The sequence below is a fragment of the Vanacampus margaritifer genome, chromosome 7, assembly GCF_051991255.1.
Source record: "Vanacampus margaritifer isolate UIUO_Vmar chromosome 7, RoL_Vmar_1.0, whole genome shotgun sequence".
In the NCBI taxonomy this organism is placed as follows: Eukaryota; Metazoa; Chordata; class Actinopteri; order Syngnathiformes; family Syngnathidae; genus Vanacampus; species Vanacampus margaritifer.
The window spans coordinates 15,184,904-15,200,436 of NC_135438.1; the positions used below are offsets into that span (position 1 = coordinate 15,184,904).

Here is a 15,533-nt window from a genome sequence, read left to right on the forward strand (position 1 = left end):
TGTTTGTGTTGTTGTCGGCTTTGTGTTTGTGGCTATGACAATTTGTGACAAGTTGACCTGATGCGCTGCACTGGCAGACTTTGAACAATGTGTGCAGAATTATTTGTGGTGATTGATATGTGTAAACGCTATTGTTTATAGTGTGGAATTTTTACATGTGTTAAATGGATTTATTGATCCTGTAGTTTCCCCTCGTTCTTCCCAGATTCTCCCTTTTCATTCTGTTGGTGTTGCTTTTCTTATTGCAGTGTGCAAAGGTTTCATTTGAGGTTCATTTCATGGTTCGTCTGTTTTTACCTATTCAAAATGTCTTCCTTTCTCATGCTATTTCTCAGAACAGTGTTTGCGGTGCTGTTGCTCTGGTCTATTGTGTAGCAGACCTCAACATTCATTTAAAATTGAATATCAATTAGGTAATTAACCATGTATATTTCGATAGTTAACGCTGCATAAACGGATATGTCATTTGCTATATATAGTGACATAATTGCCAAATAATGATCCCATCTATCCCTGCATTGATAGCTGTAAATAGTAGTAGCTTGTTATTTTTAAGATTATAAAAAGGCTCCACATTGTCAGTAATGCTAGCAGCTAATGTAGTTCTGTAGCATGGCTCTATAGTTTAACCTTACCAAATTACAAGCCCACACAAATTGTCCTTCATAAGGGTTTCCTTAGTCTTAATGTAAGGAGCTAACGTTATTGTGTCTCCCGAAAGTCGTAGTCAAGTCAAGTCAAGTGTATTTATATAGCCCTTAACCACAAAAGAGTCTTGAATTGCTTCACAGGCCCACAGTTCACAATGACCAACAATATCCTCTGGTCTAAACCCTCCTTCAGGACAAGGAAAAACGAAAAAAATGTTAGGGAGAGGGGAGCAAAAAAAAAATTGAGAATGGATCTCTTTTCTAGTGATGGGAATTCCGGCTCTTTTTAGGGAACCGGTTCTTTTGGTTCGGTTCACTAAAAAGAGACGGCTCTTTCGGCTCCCAAATGGCTTTTTTATTTATTTTATATATAAATTTAGATTTTTTGTCGCTTAAATAAATATATTACTAACAACAATTTAAAACTATGCGCAATATGAATTACTAATGTGAAAAAATTGCACTATATCAAATGTTTGTTGTATAAAATACACTTTTATTTATAAACTCGACTATAAACTCAAATGGAAAGTGCAAACAAATTAGCTAGTGCAAAACAAACATTTAACTATTTACAAATTAACTTAAATAAGGTTTAACAATAACAATTTTCAAGTGAAACAACAGACAAACAGAATCGCACAGCAAAATATAAATTAAAATGTGTAAAATAAAAATAAAATTTCAAATCTGCATCCAAAAAACAGTGTTCTTCAGTCTAGATTTACATTCAGAAATGCCAAGTGCCTCAACTTTGAGGGGCTGATCCTATTTCTTCTCTCCGTTAATATCTGTCCTGCTTTTGAGAAGATTCTTTCAGTTGGGACTGAAGTGGCAACAATGCACACTAGAGCCTCCCCGATATGAAATTTTAGTATTGCAGACTTTACACTCTGCCTTAGTTTTGTCAGTTGTTGTATTGAAATGTGTCCATATATTGCTGCGTTTGCTCTTGTCACTCATTTTTGAACTGTGTTTTTTTTTACCTTTCCGTTTATACAAGCGCTCTCCTCCTCTCTCTCGTCTCCTCCCTCCCGTTCGCGTTCGAGTGTGTGTGACTGCTTGCAGCGTGCTGTCGTGTGCCCCTCCCCCCCCTCTGCTGCTCAGCGCTGAGCGCAGACACAGAGACGTCACACACACATACTCACCAATCAAAAGCGGCTTTAGAGAGAAAAAAAAGAGAGAGAAAAAAAAAGCGGCTCCCAGTCAGGAGCCGGCTCCCTTCGTTCACGTCAAAGAGCCGGTTCGTTCGCGACCGACACATCACTACTCTTTTCAGAATGACCCGGCTGTGATCATTGCCAAGAGGGCAACTTTTATCATATAGCCTGATGCTGTGCAATATTAGTTGAAACAGAACGAGACCCTGTTTAAAAATCTTGCTCACTAGGACTAGTATAGTTACCCATAAGTAACTTACCGGTATAAGTTACCCATAAATTGATCACAATGTTCATCAACAAGGGTCAAATGTTTTCTTTTTGACATCCCTCCTTTCATGCCACTGACAGGCCAACCTAAGCTTTCATTTGGGATAAATGTCAATGTTAATCCAAATTTAAGCTACAATAAATGCTTTCTGTTGCTCATATTCAACCCTTCATTGAAGAGTCCCTCCACCTCCACTGATCAGGTTTCCTATCATGCGTCTATTCCCATCTCACTTTCACCTCCTGCCTCTTCTATCGATCCCTTTCTCTATGTAAACATCATCTCTATCCACACATTGGAGCTTCTTGGTTCCAGTTTTAGAATTAGTGTCCATTGCCTTTTAACTCTTCATGTTTCCAGTACCAATGCCTTAAGTTATTGTGTATTTCCAATGTCGGATTTCAAATAAGCACAGTCATTTTGGTAAGGCAAGTTTGACCAACATGTACGTAGTGTTTGAAGAGGGTCTTCTGCCCAGATTTAGTCATAACTGTTTTAATTTATTTATTTCCTCAATAGAACTTTTATCTGTGGATAGGTCTTTGTGAGTGCTGTGACAATTTCTGCTCGTGCCGGCATGTCTGGGGGGCCTCCTCTATTTCCACAACAATAGACCATTTGTCTGTGGTTGAAGTCAATGTGTTAGTATGATGCCTTTAAATTATCTCATGTCCGGTGAACTCCGGGTGGGCTGTTCCCTGGGGGCTTTGTGGTACCGCCCTTCAAGATAGTATAAGAATGTTGTAAGTCCTCTGTAACTTCGCACTTGTGAGAGGCTGCAGCCATTGTTTGGAACTCACTTGTGCCCGGAATATTCTGTAGAAATAAAAGCTTTGAAGTGACTGTTCATCGATCTCCAGCCTGCATTCGGATAACCAACATTCTCACTACCCGAAAGAAAACGAACACACGGAAGAAAAAGATCCTTTTCTTCAACATGTTCTTCACACATTAATGCATTTAATAATCAGCATCTCTTGTAAGTATGACGTATTTCATAACAATTGTTTATGTTTTTGTCAAGTTCTTATATATTCTGATTCTGAACTGCTCCAGATGGCATATGTGGCACAGTTGTGCTTTTGTTCATTTCTGATGATTCCTAAAATTCCGACACAGTAGCAGTCGTATTCATAAGAGGGGGATCAAGTAGGGCAAGTCCCACTGAAGGCCCAGATACCAAATGTATTACCTCACATAAACAAAACCCTTTCTCTTCATCCCCCACCCTGCAATCTAAATGCCCTAGTTTATTCTTGGTCTCATTGCTATGCCGGGCGGGTATGCTGTGTCAAAACACATTTCAGCCATCTTGCCAACCATGACTGAGTTAGTTCCTCCGAAAAGGCAATAACCGAGCCAGAGCAGATTATTTTGGTGATTCATAGAGAAGATGACAGATGTGCAACAAGTACAGTATGTGATGAAGACATACCTTGACAATTGGAGAGTGTGTGCTATTTACATTCATAGTCACACATGGTGAAAAGTACACATAGATGTTTTTTTTTTTTGTTTGTTTTTTTAGGACTTTAGCCTGATCCATTTTCATCGAATGAAGAAAGTAAGAAATGATGGTCATTATAATATTGCTAAAACAACAAATTACGGTCCAAGCCTTTACACGTTCAATAATCTATCTACTAGATCTTAAAGAGCATGTAAATCTCGTGTCATTATACAGGGAGTGTTGTGAGAAGAGGATGTTAACAATTGAAAAAGCCTCTGAGACCATTTGAAGTGTTCTGGTTACCCGCGTATCTTGATCCTGGTTAATGGTTGATGGATGTTCTGCTTTTAGCTACACTGATATTTAAAAGGCATTTGGAGCTGCAACTCTGCTTCGCTTCATCTTGTAGAGCGACAGTGTGGATGCGTATGTCCATGTGCGTGTTTTTGAAACAGATCAAGATGTGCCCCGTCAGCCAGAGTGAAATCATTAGTTAAACTAATTGCTTCTCACATGTGGTTCCTCACTTGTCCTTTCCCTCTCCATCAAATTGTCATGCCCTCTGCTTGTATTTTCCCCACCTCCAGTGCACAAACATACACACACACACACACACCAAACACTACGGGATTTGTTAAAATATGGTTGAATTGTATTAATTAATGTTTGTTTTCGTTAAATGATTTGGTTTTGTTAGGAGTTAATTTTTAGTTTACTTGCTGCTTTGTTAGTATGTCCGCCTCACTGTTTAGAGGTTTTTGGTTTGAATCCCAGCTCCAGCCTTCCTGTGTGGCATTCGCATCTTCTTCAATTATTTTGTTGTACTAACAAGTTTCACTAACTAAATTAGATTTAATTTGGCAGGATGAAAAAAGCACAAACACATGTTGGAATGCATGAGAGAGTTATGAAATGAAAATGCGACTGCATTGACAAAAGTGTCCTTTTTTTTAAACAAATAACGTGATGAAAACAGACTAAATTTACATGATTTGTTTAGATGGCATTTGGGTGCTACTATACAATCATCATCTAATTATTTTTTTTTTTTAAAGTGCACCCTCGTGAATTCTAATCCCTTTCATCGATTCATAACACTCCACATTCCTGAAGTGTCTCTTCTCTGTCCTTTTTGTTTTCAAAACCCCCAAATCACTTCACTCATCATGCTATCAAAGTTATTTGTCACCCTATTCTTAAGTTTTTAAAATAAAGCATCTTCCTCCATTGCTGTATGGATGGAAGACATTCCACAACAATTTCAGAGACTTCTAATCATGCTTGATCAGTCTCAACCTTGGCCAGTCAAAACAATCCAACCTCTTGAACTGGCCTCAAACCCAAACTGATTGAAGCTAGTTATATAGTATGTTTGATTGGAGTAGAATTCCTGTTCAAAAGTGTTTTGAAGTTTTGGCCAGTATTTGATTTCTGACGTGAAGTGGTGAGCACACATTTTTAACAAGTGTAAAACAAGGCACAGAATAGACGGCATATCATATTAGGGTCTTGCAGCTGGTATTAATCTAAACCACTAGATGGACTTCATGGACTTCTTTGGCTCACAGTCATCATTGTACTTAAACATCCCCGCGGGTAAAGAAGATCTACTCTTTGCCCAGTGTTGCATCAACTGTGGTGAAATACTGCGTAATGCTGTAAACTCAATTGATCCATATTTATAACACTTTTTTTTGTGTGATTCATCACTCCTAGTGATCACTTCCTTGTTATCATTTTTACTGTCAATCAGTTCTATTCTGTATACTATAGAAGGCTTCTGTAGTCTATTTCTTTTGTTGACTCCCCCAATTAATGTTTTGAAATCAAACCATCTTCTCCTCAGGATATTACAATGTTGTTTTTTTTCACTTTCTCTCTACAATCAAAGTCTAAATATATTCTTATGTTCCCAGATTTTTCTAGATGCAAACACCGTCCGGCTGGGCAACATTCCCCTTGGCAGTGCAGCGGACCCACTGGAAGGTGCGGCAGCAGGTACCACCTACACCAAACAGACAGGTGTGTACGAACTGTGCGCCTGCGCTAACGGCAAGCTCTACCTATCCCCCGCTGAGAAAGGCTCAACCTGCCAAACAACAAGTAACTTTTGCCTCTGGAGCTGAAAGTAGCAGCTCGACAGAAACGAGAAACAATGGACCATTGGAGAGAAGCTAAAGCTAGCCAACAAACTGAATCAAATGGATCATAACTGGCGGTAAAGCTACTGCAAGCCAGCTGTCATTGTAGTATGACAACTCGTCATATAAATGGATACGATCTTGGCAGCACCAATCATCGTCAGCTGTGGATTTGTGTCAAGACGGTTCCAGCTAACGAACTGAATCAACACGGATAAGAGAGAATCGACCACTAGCTCAGTTACCCGCTAAAATGGATTGGGACAGTCACGTCAGTCAACAGAATGGGTGAATTTGGTGGAACTGACAAGGTAAAGTTGCCACGGAGGACATGGATATGTTGAACTATCAGATATCGATGCTTATGTGGCGGTTATGTTCTCATAAGTGCGACCTAAATGGTCATCGGACAAAAGCAAGTGTAGTGTTCATCGAATGACCAAAAAGCTAACAAAAAAAACGGTATAATGACTGCAACCTCACCAGCAGGAACACGGACAAGGACCGTGGGTAAACCTCCGCTGAGGATCACGTGTTTGAGCTATGGGTAGCTCCCACTTGTCTTTAATCTAGTGGGAAGCTGAGGCTAGCTACTGGACCAAGCTAAACCAGAAAGGCCTTCCCCTTCCTAACCCACTGGTATTTCCATTCAAATGTTAAAGTATGCGTGATCCCCCCCACACACCCTCTCACCCCTCATCCCTTTCAGTCACATAATAGTGTCACTACTTTTCAAAGGATGCAGTTGTGCTTCAGCTTTTACATCATACTCTCTGTGTAGCACTGGATTTGTTTTCTCACTTGAATTATTCCACTACTTTGCCCTTTTCATTCACTATGTATTATTATTTAGGTTTACATTTAAGAGCTCAACAGTAGGATTGTTGTGTCGCCCTTTCTTTCTTTCTTTCTTTCTTTCTTTCTTTCTTTCTTTCCATTGTCAGGCTCAGGTTGCCAGCAGGCAAATAGTGCTACAGTGTTGGTTTGACCACCACACCAGTGCACTAGTATAACCAGTTCAGGTTTCATAAATGGGCTTTAAGGGTGTGTTTACACATGTAATTTGGTTTTCTGGTCAGGACCAAAGTGGGGGTGGGGAAACACATGATACGGATTAATTTAATGTTCACGCCGGTAAAGGCAGACATTGGCCAGGCAAATTAATGTTTTGAAAGTTTGAGTGTCTTTACAAAATATACCACCAACTATAGCTTGTTACCAGGCAACCTTAAGTACAATGTGGACACAGCCTGTGAGTTTCATCCTTTAGTCCCCTTTTCCACCAATTACATTTATTTATTTATTTTTGGTCTTCCTAATTTCAATGTTTTAGAAATTATTAACCCGCAATCAGTCTTTATGTTTTCACTACACATTACTTCCTATTCATTTCTCATTTCCCTATTCATCTGTTACTCACCTGATATTTTGCTACACTAACTAGGTGAAAGTCTTGGGACGCCTCTAAAATTTACTCTGTGGTAGGTCTGATGTTGATTCCCCCTAAATCTTAATTCTTCATCTTACTAACACATTTTGGACAATTCTATGCTAATTATGTCTTGCAATTGACCTTACCGTGGCAAGTCCCTCCCCACCCACCAAATACGACGAGCAGCACACTCCGACATTTACCGGTCAAGTGCATACACATTAATGACCTTCCTTGTGATTTCTCGGCCAGGTATTTTCAGCACGCCGATATTTCTCTTCAAAGCAAACAGAGGGGCTTTAAATTTTTAACGAAGGGTATCTTTACTCCCTCACCATGCAAATTTGCTCAAATACAAAGGAAACACACGTCGCTGCCTGTCAGTAAATGACAGCGTCGCTCACTCACTTCGACTGATAGTCAGCAAAACCAAAGTTTTTGGACATTGTTCCTGTCAAGCAGGGTAAGAATGAATTTATGTTACCTCATAGTTTCAATGTTTTGTTGGCATTAAAAGTAAATAGTAAGTCATCAAACGTTAGCGTGAAAGATTAGCTACCCGGCGCTATCGTTAGCTTTTGGCTAAAAACAACAATGGAGAACATTACCTTAGTGCAGACGTAATAGTTTCTGGTAATTTTGGAGGGATTCAACTGGCCGTGTGGTCTTCTACAAAGTTTGATCAAGCGCAGACCTTTTTTGTAGTTGTTTGAGGGTTTAGGGAAGGGAATAAACCGGACAATGTCTGACGGACAGTCGATCGGGATAACGGATATCACTCTTACACACGGCGTAACTACAGCATTTAATGCACCACTGGCAGCTGGTTTGCTGTGTTTGTCCGCAGCAAAACACGCGTTCCGACGCAGACATGACGTCTTGTGTCTTGATTGGTTTACAAAGTCATGTGGGCGTGGTTTACGGTAAGGTCAATTTAAGGAAAGGCCTTTTCTGTACCGGCATGTCTTTGTCAGATGGGTTTGGTGTGGTGAACTTGCCACATCAAGCACCTCTTGGATAATTTGTGTGTAGGCAAGTCTTCCCAAAAGAGTGACAGGTTTTAGATGCAACTCCAATTTTCTGCCATTTTTCTGTATTGGTCCCAATACTTATGTCTCAATAGTGGCCTAAGGAACATGTTCCATCCATCCTCACTGACATTTCAACAGCTCTGCAAACTATAAAACAACTCAAGAGATTCCACAATAATATTTGTGATGTTTTTTTGTTGTTTTTTTAATGATAGAAAACTTGTGATGTGAATATGATGAGTAATCAGAATAGGTGTCACCCCCCACCCCCTCAAGAGCAATGAGCTGGGTAAGTATGTGCTCAGGAGGATTAAGGCCCTGAGGCTGACTGATGGACTGACTCTGTTTTTTACAAAAGTGATACACAGGTGCCTTTGCTGCTGTTGGTAAAAGCACATCCCAGTCTGGACGTTCACACTCCCTTCAGTGGACATCTGCAAGTGTTAACCTATTTATTGGCGTACCGATTTCCTTTTTTCACCCCCAATCACACACACACCGGCCAACCACCCTCCCCTCTTGGGTTTGTAGTCACAGTATATCCAACTAAAAAAAGAATTATACAATCCTGGTTTTAAGTTTTTTTTCTTTCTGACTTGTTGTCTTAATGATTTTACTCTTGATAATAAAAAGCACAAATGATGCCATGTATATAAGAATACCAATAAAATAACAAAATAAATGAAGATATTGTTTTTAAAACATGTCTTGAATCATCAGTTTTTTCTCTCTGTTCACATATCTGTGGTTTATCTTCTGCATTATATTCACTTTGGTTCAAAACTATACTTTTACACCCTTTCCAAACTAGGCCCTATTTATTACAATTTATTTCAGTCAATGATGACGCCCACCTTTGAGCCAGTGCATAATGATGCAAAGCCTCATAAAAATACACTGAACCAGATTTACATCCGTCAATTGGGGTAAGTACAAACGGTCCCTCTCATTCCGTGTATTTTTGTGAAAGGTGATTAACGGAGGTGCACAGCTCTGTATAATTTCTGATGTATACACTAGATAAGTCACGACAATGACAATATCACAATATTAAAATGGCCACGATATCGCTGTTGATATTAAAAGCAGCACATTGGTTAAAAAAGCCAGGTTTTCCATTTGTTTATTATTGTATTTAATTTTAATTAGGCATATTTTGGCCATCTACTTTGAAGACATCCCCCCCCGCGACAGGTTTGAGATCCCCCACAAATTGACTTGATTCACAATGTATGCAAGCATTAGCAATTTATGAGTGGATGTTAAATGTGCTTTATTTCTTTTTCATGTGTATTTTGACTAGTGCTGTCAAAGTTAAAGCGTTAACTGATTAATTAATCACTAAAAATTACCGCATTAATCATGAATTAACGCAGATTAATCGCACTATTAATTTTGACCATAGGTTATCCTTTAGCGTGGCAGTGGATGACTACGTTTAAGGTAGCACAGGTTGTGTTTGAGCAATAAACATAATTACATGCATTAAAGTAAAGCATTTAATAAATATTTGCGTATGACATTTAGAATATTTGTTCATGTCAAAATATTGAGGTCATTTTTCCATTTTTAATTATACAAGTAATTAACTAATTAGAAAAAGAGAAGGATGAGCGTGTGCCGTGGATAAAAAAAATGTTGGCGACGTCCTCATAATATTAAATGTCAAAAGAATTAACAGAAAATAATTAAATGGTGCTCTGCAAATTTGGCCGTAAAATATGTTGATAAAAAAGCGTTTTTTGTAAAGTGATTAATCAAAATTCTTAAATTAATCTGATTTTTAAAAAAATTATCATTTGACAGCTTTAATTTTGACTGAAGAATGTCAAAGACATTGTATGAAGGAACCTTGGAACTGTTTTAAATTTTGAAAAAACAAATCCTCCTCTTTTAAGTATCTTCTTTTTTATTATTATTATTATTATTATTAACTGGTTTGGACTAACTGTTTCATTTGCCAAATTGAATGTTATTTTTAGAAGACATTTAGGACATCTGACCATCTTTGGGAATAATTTAGAAAATACTTTTCGTCCACAATGCACAAAGCAAAGTCCATAAATGTCTGCTAGGATTTGGTTTGAATTAGAACACAAATCGTGAGCCTTGCATGCGCACTCAGTAACACCTCCATTTCTTTTGAGTCTCCATAATTGTGTTTAGTTGTGTGATACAATCAGTATTGATGTTCCCAGCTTGTTCCTGGACAGCATGGTGCGTATTTTTATTTATTTTTTGTCTTGTTTTGGTTTTTATCACTGCGGGAGTACTGTTCAATTTTCATAGTTAATATCAATAATCCTGTGGTGAACAATCGACATATAGCTTTAAGCTCCATTTAGTCTAAATAATTAGACCTTCTCAGACAATGGGAGACGGGGTAGATTTTTCTTTTCTCGATACAACTAGACATCGCCCACAGTGAGACATACACCATCATGGAATGTTTGAAATACATCACTTCTCAATCAAAGGCCAAGTGTGGGACGCTTTAAGTGAATTTCAACATGACAAGTGGAACAAGATAACACATATACGGTAGGATGCCTGTTTTAATGGAAACTGTCAGACAATTTAAACATCCTTCCAGTACGCAATCAAAAGGCAAGCTTGTGTTTGTCATTGAATTATCCCAATACACAGTTTTACTTTATACAAAGACAAAGTCACACAATTCGCGTGGGATGCATCCTCACTTTCTCTCATTTTTTTTTTTTGACATATTCTAATTAATTCCAGTAAAACCATCAACCATGTAATATCATTGGGATAATTAATTTGGTCTAACTATCCAGTCTAGGCTGTGTTTGCTCCACATCTCACAACGGGGTTGTAGAATAGATTGTGATCCTAACACCCACATCTCCTTTTATCATTTTTCTCCACAGGAGGTGGTATAAAAGAAAAAGTAGGGATTTTCTTTAAGCAAACGACCCTCAGGAGGCCTGTTATGGTGGGAGTCAATCCCTCTGTCAGGGGTATCAAAGTAGCTCAGACATAAAGGTGATACTAAAACAGTCTGTTCTTATTTAATTACTCATTTTCTGCAGGATTTATGGCCCACTTCATGTTTTTTTAATGCAAGTATAATTTTCCCTGGTGCTTGTAACCCTCCTATTGAAATCTAGAACCAATTACCTGCACAATACATGTGTAGGTAGATGGCTCATTATTTTTGGCTATATGCAAAATTGGCATCAGTTTAGCTTGTTTGTAAAAGGCTTAAAAAAAAAAAGTTTTATTAATATGTCAGCAATTTCATATGAACATCTTCTTGTATGCCCAAGATGAAATGCTTAAAGTGCAAACACAGACCTCAAAATGCATTTGTGCTTGAAATTACATACCCTTATCAGCATACTACTATAAAAGTACAAAAGCTAAATGTCGCTTAATGACAAAAATGCAATTGTCACCAAAAAACACATGCACATCTCTACTCACGTCAACTTGAACCTTTGAAAATATCAAAACAATTGCCACAATATTTTGGATTTTTTGGGGCACTAAGTTTTTTCTCATCATAAAGTGAGCTCCTACCCCGAGAGCTCACTTTATGATGAGAGGAAGGTCAAACAGTCTTTTGAGAATTGTAATTTACTTTACTACATAAAAAAATCTAATCCTAAATGTTGTTTTAAATCAAAAATAAATAAATAAATAAATAAGCTTTTTCCCCAAAATATATATATATATATATTTAACTAGCAAACACATTCTTAAATTAATTACAACTAATTGAAAATAAAAATAATCGAAATGAAAGAAAAACTAACTATGATGACAAATTCAACGCTAATATAACCCTGGAACGCACTCATGCATCAAAGGCACCACTAACTAGTGATGGTAAAATGAAGCCTCGTGAAGCTTCATGAAACACTTGCGATATTTTTTTCTCCTATAGATGGGGGTCTTGGTTTAAATATAAAGACTAGTGCAATGGAAAGTGATTACATTTCCACTACAGCTTTAAACCAAGAGTGCTATCTAGGGGAGTCAAAAATATCACAATTGCTTCATGAAGCTTTTATGAAGCTTCATTTGTCTGTCACTACCTAGTGTATGTAAACTTTTACGCACAACTGTGTATACAACCTAGTTTTACCTGACTAAATGAGGGGAGGGCTCGTTCATTGGAGCCGAATGTCCAATAAATTGAAGTGCTTTTTTTCGGGACCTAAAAATGCCCAGTAGCCTACTGTACAAAATTATTGTGGATAAAAAAAAAAAATCCATGCTTTAAAAGGTTTAAGTTTATCTGAACTTACCTCACTATAGTGCTTGGGGGGATAATGACGTACATTGTGCCACTTGAACCGTAATGTTAGTGTGGTTCTTTTTTTCATCTCTGTTTTGATTAGAAAAGAGCTTGACAAAATGTCTTTATGACTTCTTTAATTAAATCAAGCAATAACTTGATTCTACTTGCTTATTTTTTTCCACTGTAGCTCGCGACTCGTTTGAAACTTGAAGGCAAAGACTTAAATACTTACAACCACCTCAAAGATTCAAATCTAAGTCTTTCACTCACAAGATTGGACGTTGAGATGTTAGGCAAGCAGCTAACAGCAGCTAACGTCACATACAGTATGAAGTCTGTTCAAGTACAGTATTTTTCACCTAAATATTAGTCAAACTCCAAAATTGTGTCAATTGAAACGATTTTACTGTATACATAAAATTAATTTGGAAATTACCATTAATGACCCAAATGGAAATTATTTGAACTAACCTAACCTAACTCTAATTCACCTATAAAGTGTTCCACATTTTATAAAGAAATAAAAAAAACAGATTTAAAAGGGCAAGCGAATCTAGCCAAAGCCTTTCATTTAGTCCCTGATCCTGATCTCATGAGGAGGACAAATTGGAAAGAGAGACACGACGGCTCTTGGGACCACAAGGAAATTAAATACCGAATTCAACAGGCAGACACACGCAATCACGCTGCGCTTTTGTTAAAAAAAAAAAAAAAAGTACTTGAGAATTGAATCCCCTGCTGCTTTGCAAGTGAACCTTATTGCTCTTGTAGTTTCTTTTTTATGTGTGTAAGACCAGGCCTGGGCAGAGGCCAGGTCACACACACACTCACAGATTTGTTTAACAGATGTAAATATAATTTCGGGGAGTTTTGTCTTCTTGGAATCCTATTTCATTTGTGAATAATTTAAATCTGCCCTTGTATTTGACCAGATTTTATTGTGTGTGTTTTGCCACAAATGCCCGAAAAGCATTAATCATTCTCTACACCATATGGTGTCCACAGTTCGACAAATTCCCCTGACAGGTGGGGTGCCTTCCTCAAAAGGAAGGAAACACACATCCAGCTGAGCTCGAACCACATTCGAGATGAAACAAAATGACATCTCCATTCTTATTTTAGAAATATGTATGATCCTCTTTTGATTAAGTGTATTTCTAAACATGTATTTATTCAGCTCTGTGACAACATGAACATGTGAGACTTTTGTACCGCTGATGTGGAAACAAGAGGTGGACAAGAAGACTAATTAGCACATTAGTCCTCACGCTGACAACTGGCATCCTCCCCTCCAATTAAAGTTAACGTAGGAAAGGCTCAGCAAAAAATTAATATGCCATGTCTGCATAAAAAGCTTTCATTATGGTGCGGGCCAACATTGAGCCTAATTATGGAGACAAGGAGGCTTTGATTCAGTAGTCTTTCTCAGGCGCTTAGCTTTATTTTAACGTTGAAACATATGTTTTTGAAAAAGTATGTACACTGTTAAACCCAATAATTTAGCAGAACTAAAAAAAATAATTAAAAAAAATGAGATAATCGGTTGCCTCACTTTTTTCGAATTGATCAACTCAAAAGTTAAAGTTTTGCAGAACTTGAATGGTTATTTAGAAGCTTTCTATTACAGCAACTCATTTATTCTCAGTCACTAACTAATAAATGTTATAAAACCACTGGATTAAGTTAACAGAAGTCCAAACCACAAGTACACTGTGTGTCCTCACGAGAATCCCGGAAATGCTGGAGCCTATCCCAGCTGTCTTTGGAAAGTAGGCGGGGCACACCCTGAACTGGTTGCCAGCCAATTGTAGGGCACACGCAGACAAATCTAGGGACAATTCAGTGTTCAATTACCATATCATGCATATTTTCGGAATGTGGGAGGAAACCGGAGTACCCGGAGAAAACCCACGCAGGAACGTAGAGAACATGCAACCTCCAGCCAGGAAGGCCAGAGGGCCGGATTGGATCTCACAACCTCTGGACTAGGAAGTAGACATGTTAATCATTTGGCCACCATGCCGCCTGCTACGAGCATATGTTTATAATCTGACATAAATCATTATTAATTTATTTAAACCAGACAGGAAACTGAGAACAAATTATCATTTACAATGTCAACTGTAGGGCTAAAATAATAATAATAAGTAAAATAAATTATGAAACATCAGCTAATTAATATTTTTAAGTTACCCCAAAACTAGTATAGTTCAATTTAATCAAAACTTACTCAAAAATTACTCATAAAGCATACAAGGTTACACCAACTTAAAAAAGTTAAGTTAGTAGTAGTTTTCGCATTGTGTACTTAATCTATTTGATTATTTTGAACGTTCGGGTTTACAGTGTATAAACCAAGAAGATATTCAAACATCTTACACTGTGCACCCCATGCACAAGTACTGTATGAATTAGTCGTAGGTTAGATGTGCTGGACTGCTGGAAACTACCACGGCTAACAGTAGTCACCTCCTTTTTTTCTATTTATTGACTATAACATTAGCGTTGTACAAGCCGCACATCTGCACACTAACACCCGATCAGCAGCACATTCTCATTCCGGATCAGTTTTCCCCAAGTTGTGTTCCATTTTCAGGAGCTCTGTGCTAATCTGAACTCTGATTGCATTTGTTCATGTTTTCGGATTAGTTCATTTAAGATTTACTGGAAAGCAACAGCGGGGAAGGTTTGGTGTGTGTATGTGCGCACCTTTTTATTTATAACAGCAGCCTCGACCTTTAAGAGGATGAGTGCAATGTTGAATATAATACAGTACTGTCTACAAAAATACTTTCTTTTTTGGCTTTGTCTTTGTGTGTGGGCGGATGTGCGTCTGTGTATCTTTGTGAGAGTGTAATTGTGCACACAAAAAAACATTGCAAATGTACATGGGCATAAAAGGGAATAGAGTACAAGTTTATACCTTATGTAATAGTGTATGCTATACCATCATGGGTGATCTACTATTAGAGCAGGCCTCTCATGTAGTCCTTGGGGGCTGTCTGGTCAAGTCAAGTTTATTTATATAGCCCTTAAACACACAAGAGTCTCAAATGGCTTCACATGCCCACAGTTGACAAATATCAACGACATTCTCTGATCAAACCACAAGAGGGCAAGGAAAAACTTAA

General features: G+C 37.9%; 1 protein-coding gene across 2 annotated transcripts in view; it reads left to right on the top strand.

The window, feature by feature from the left end:
- The window catches only part of sgcz (sarcoglycan zeta), a 265,996-nt gene extending 257,204 nt beyond the window's left edge, over positions 1 to 8,792 (top strand). For both annotated transcript variants that reach the window (XM_077571991.1, XM_077571992.1), the window contains exon 8: positions 5,448 to 8,792. In XM_077571991.1, coding sequence (XP_077428117.1) covers positions 5,448 to 5,657 — 210 coding nt within the window. In that variant the 3' untranslated portion in view covers positions 5,658 to 8,792. The remainder of the gene's footprint in view (positions 1 to 5,447) is intronic.
- The last annotated feature ends 6,741 nt before the right edge of the window (positions 8,793 to 15,533 follow it).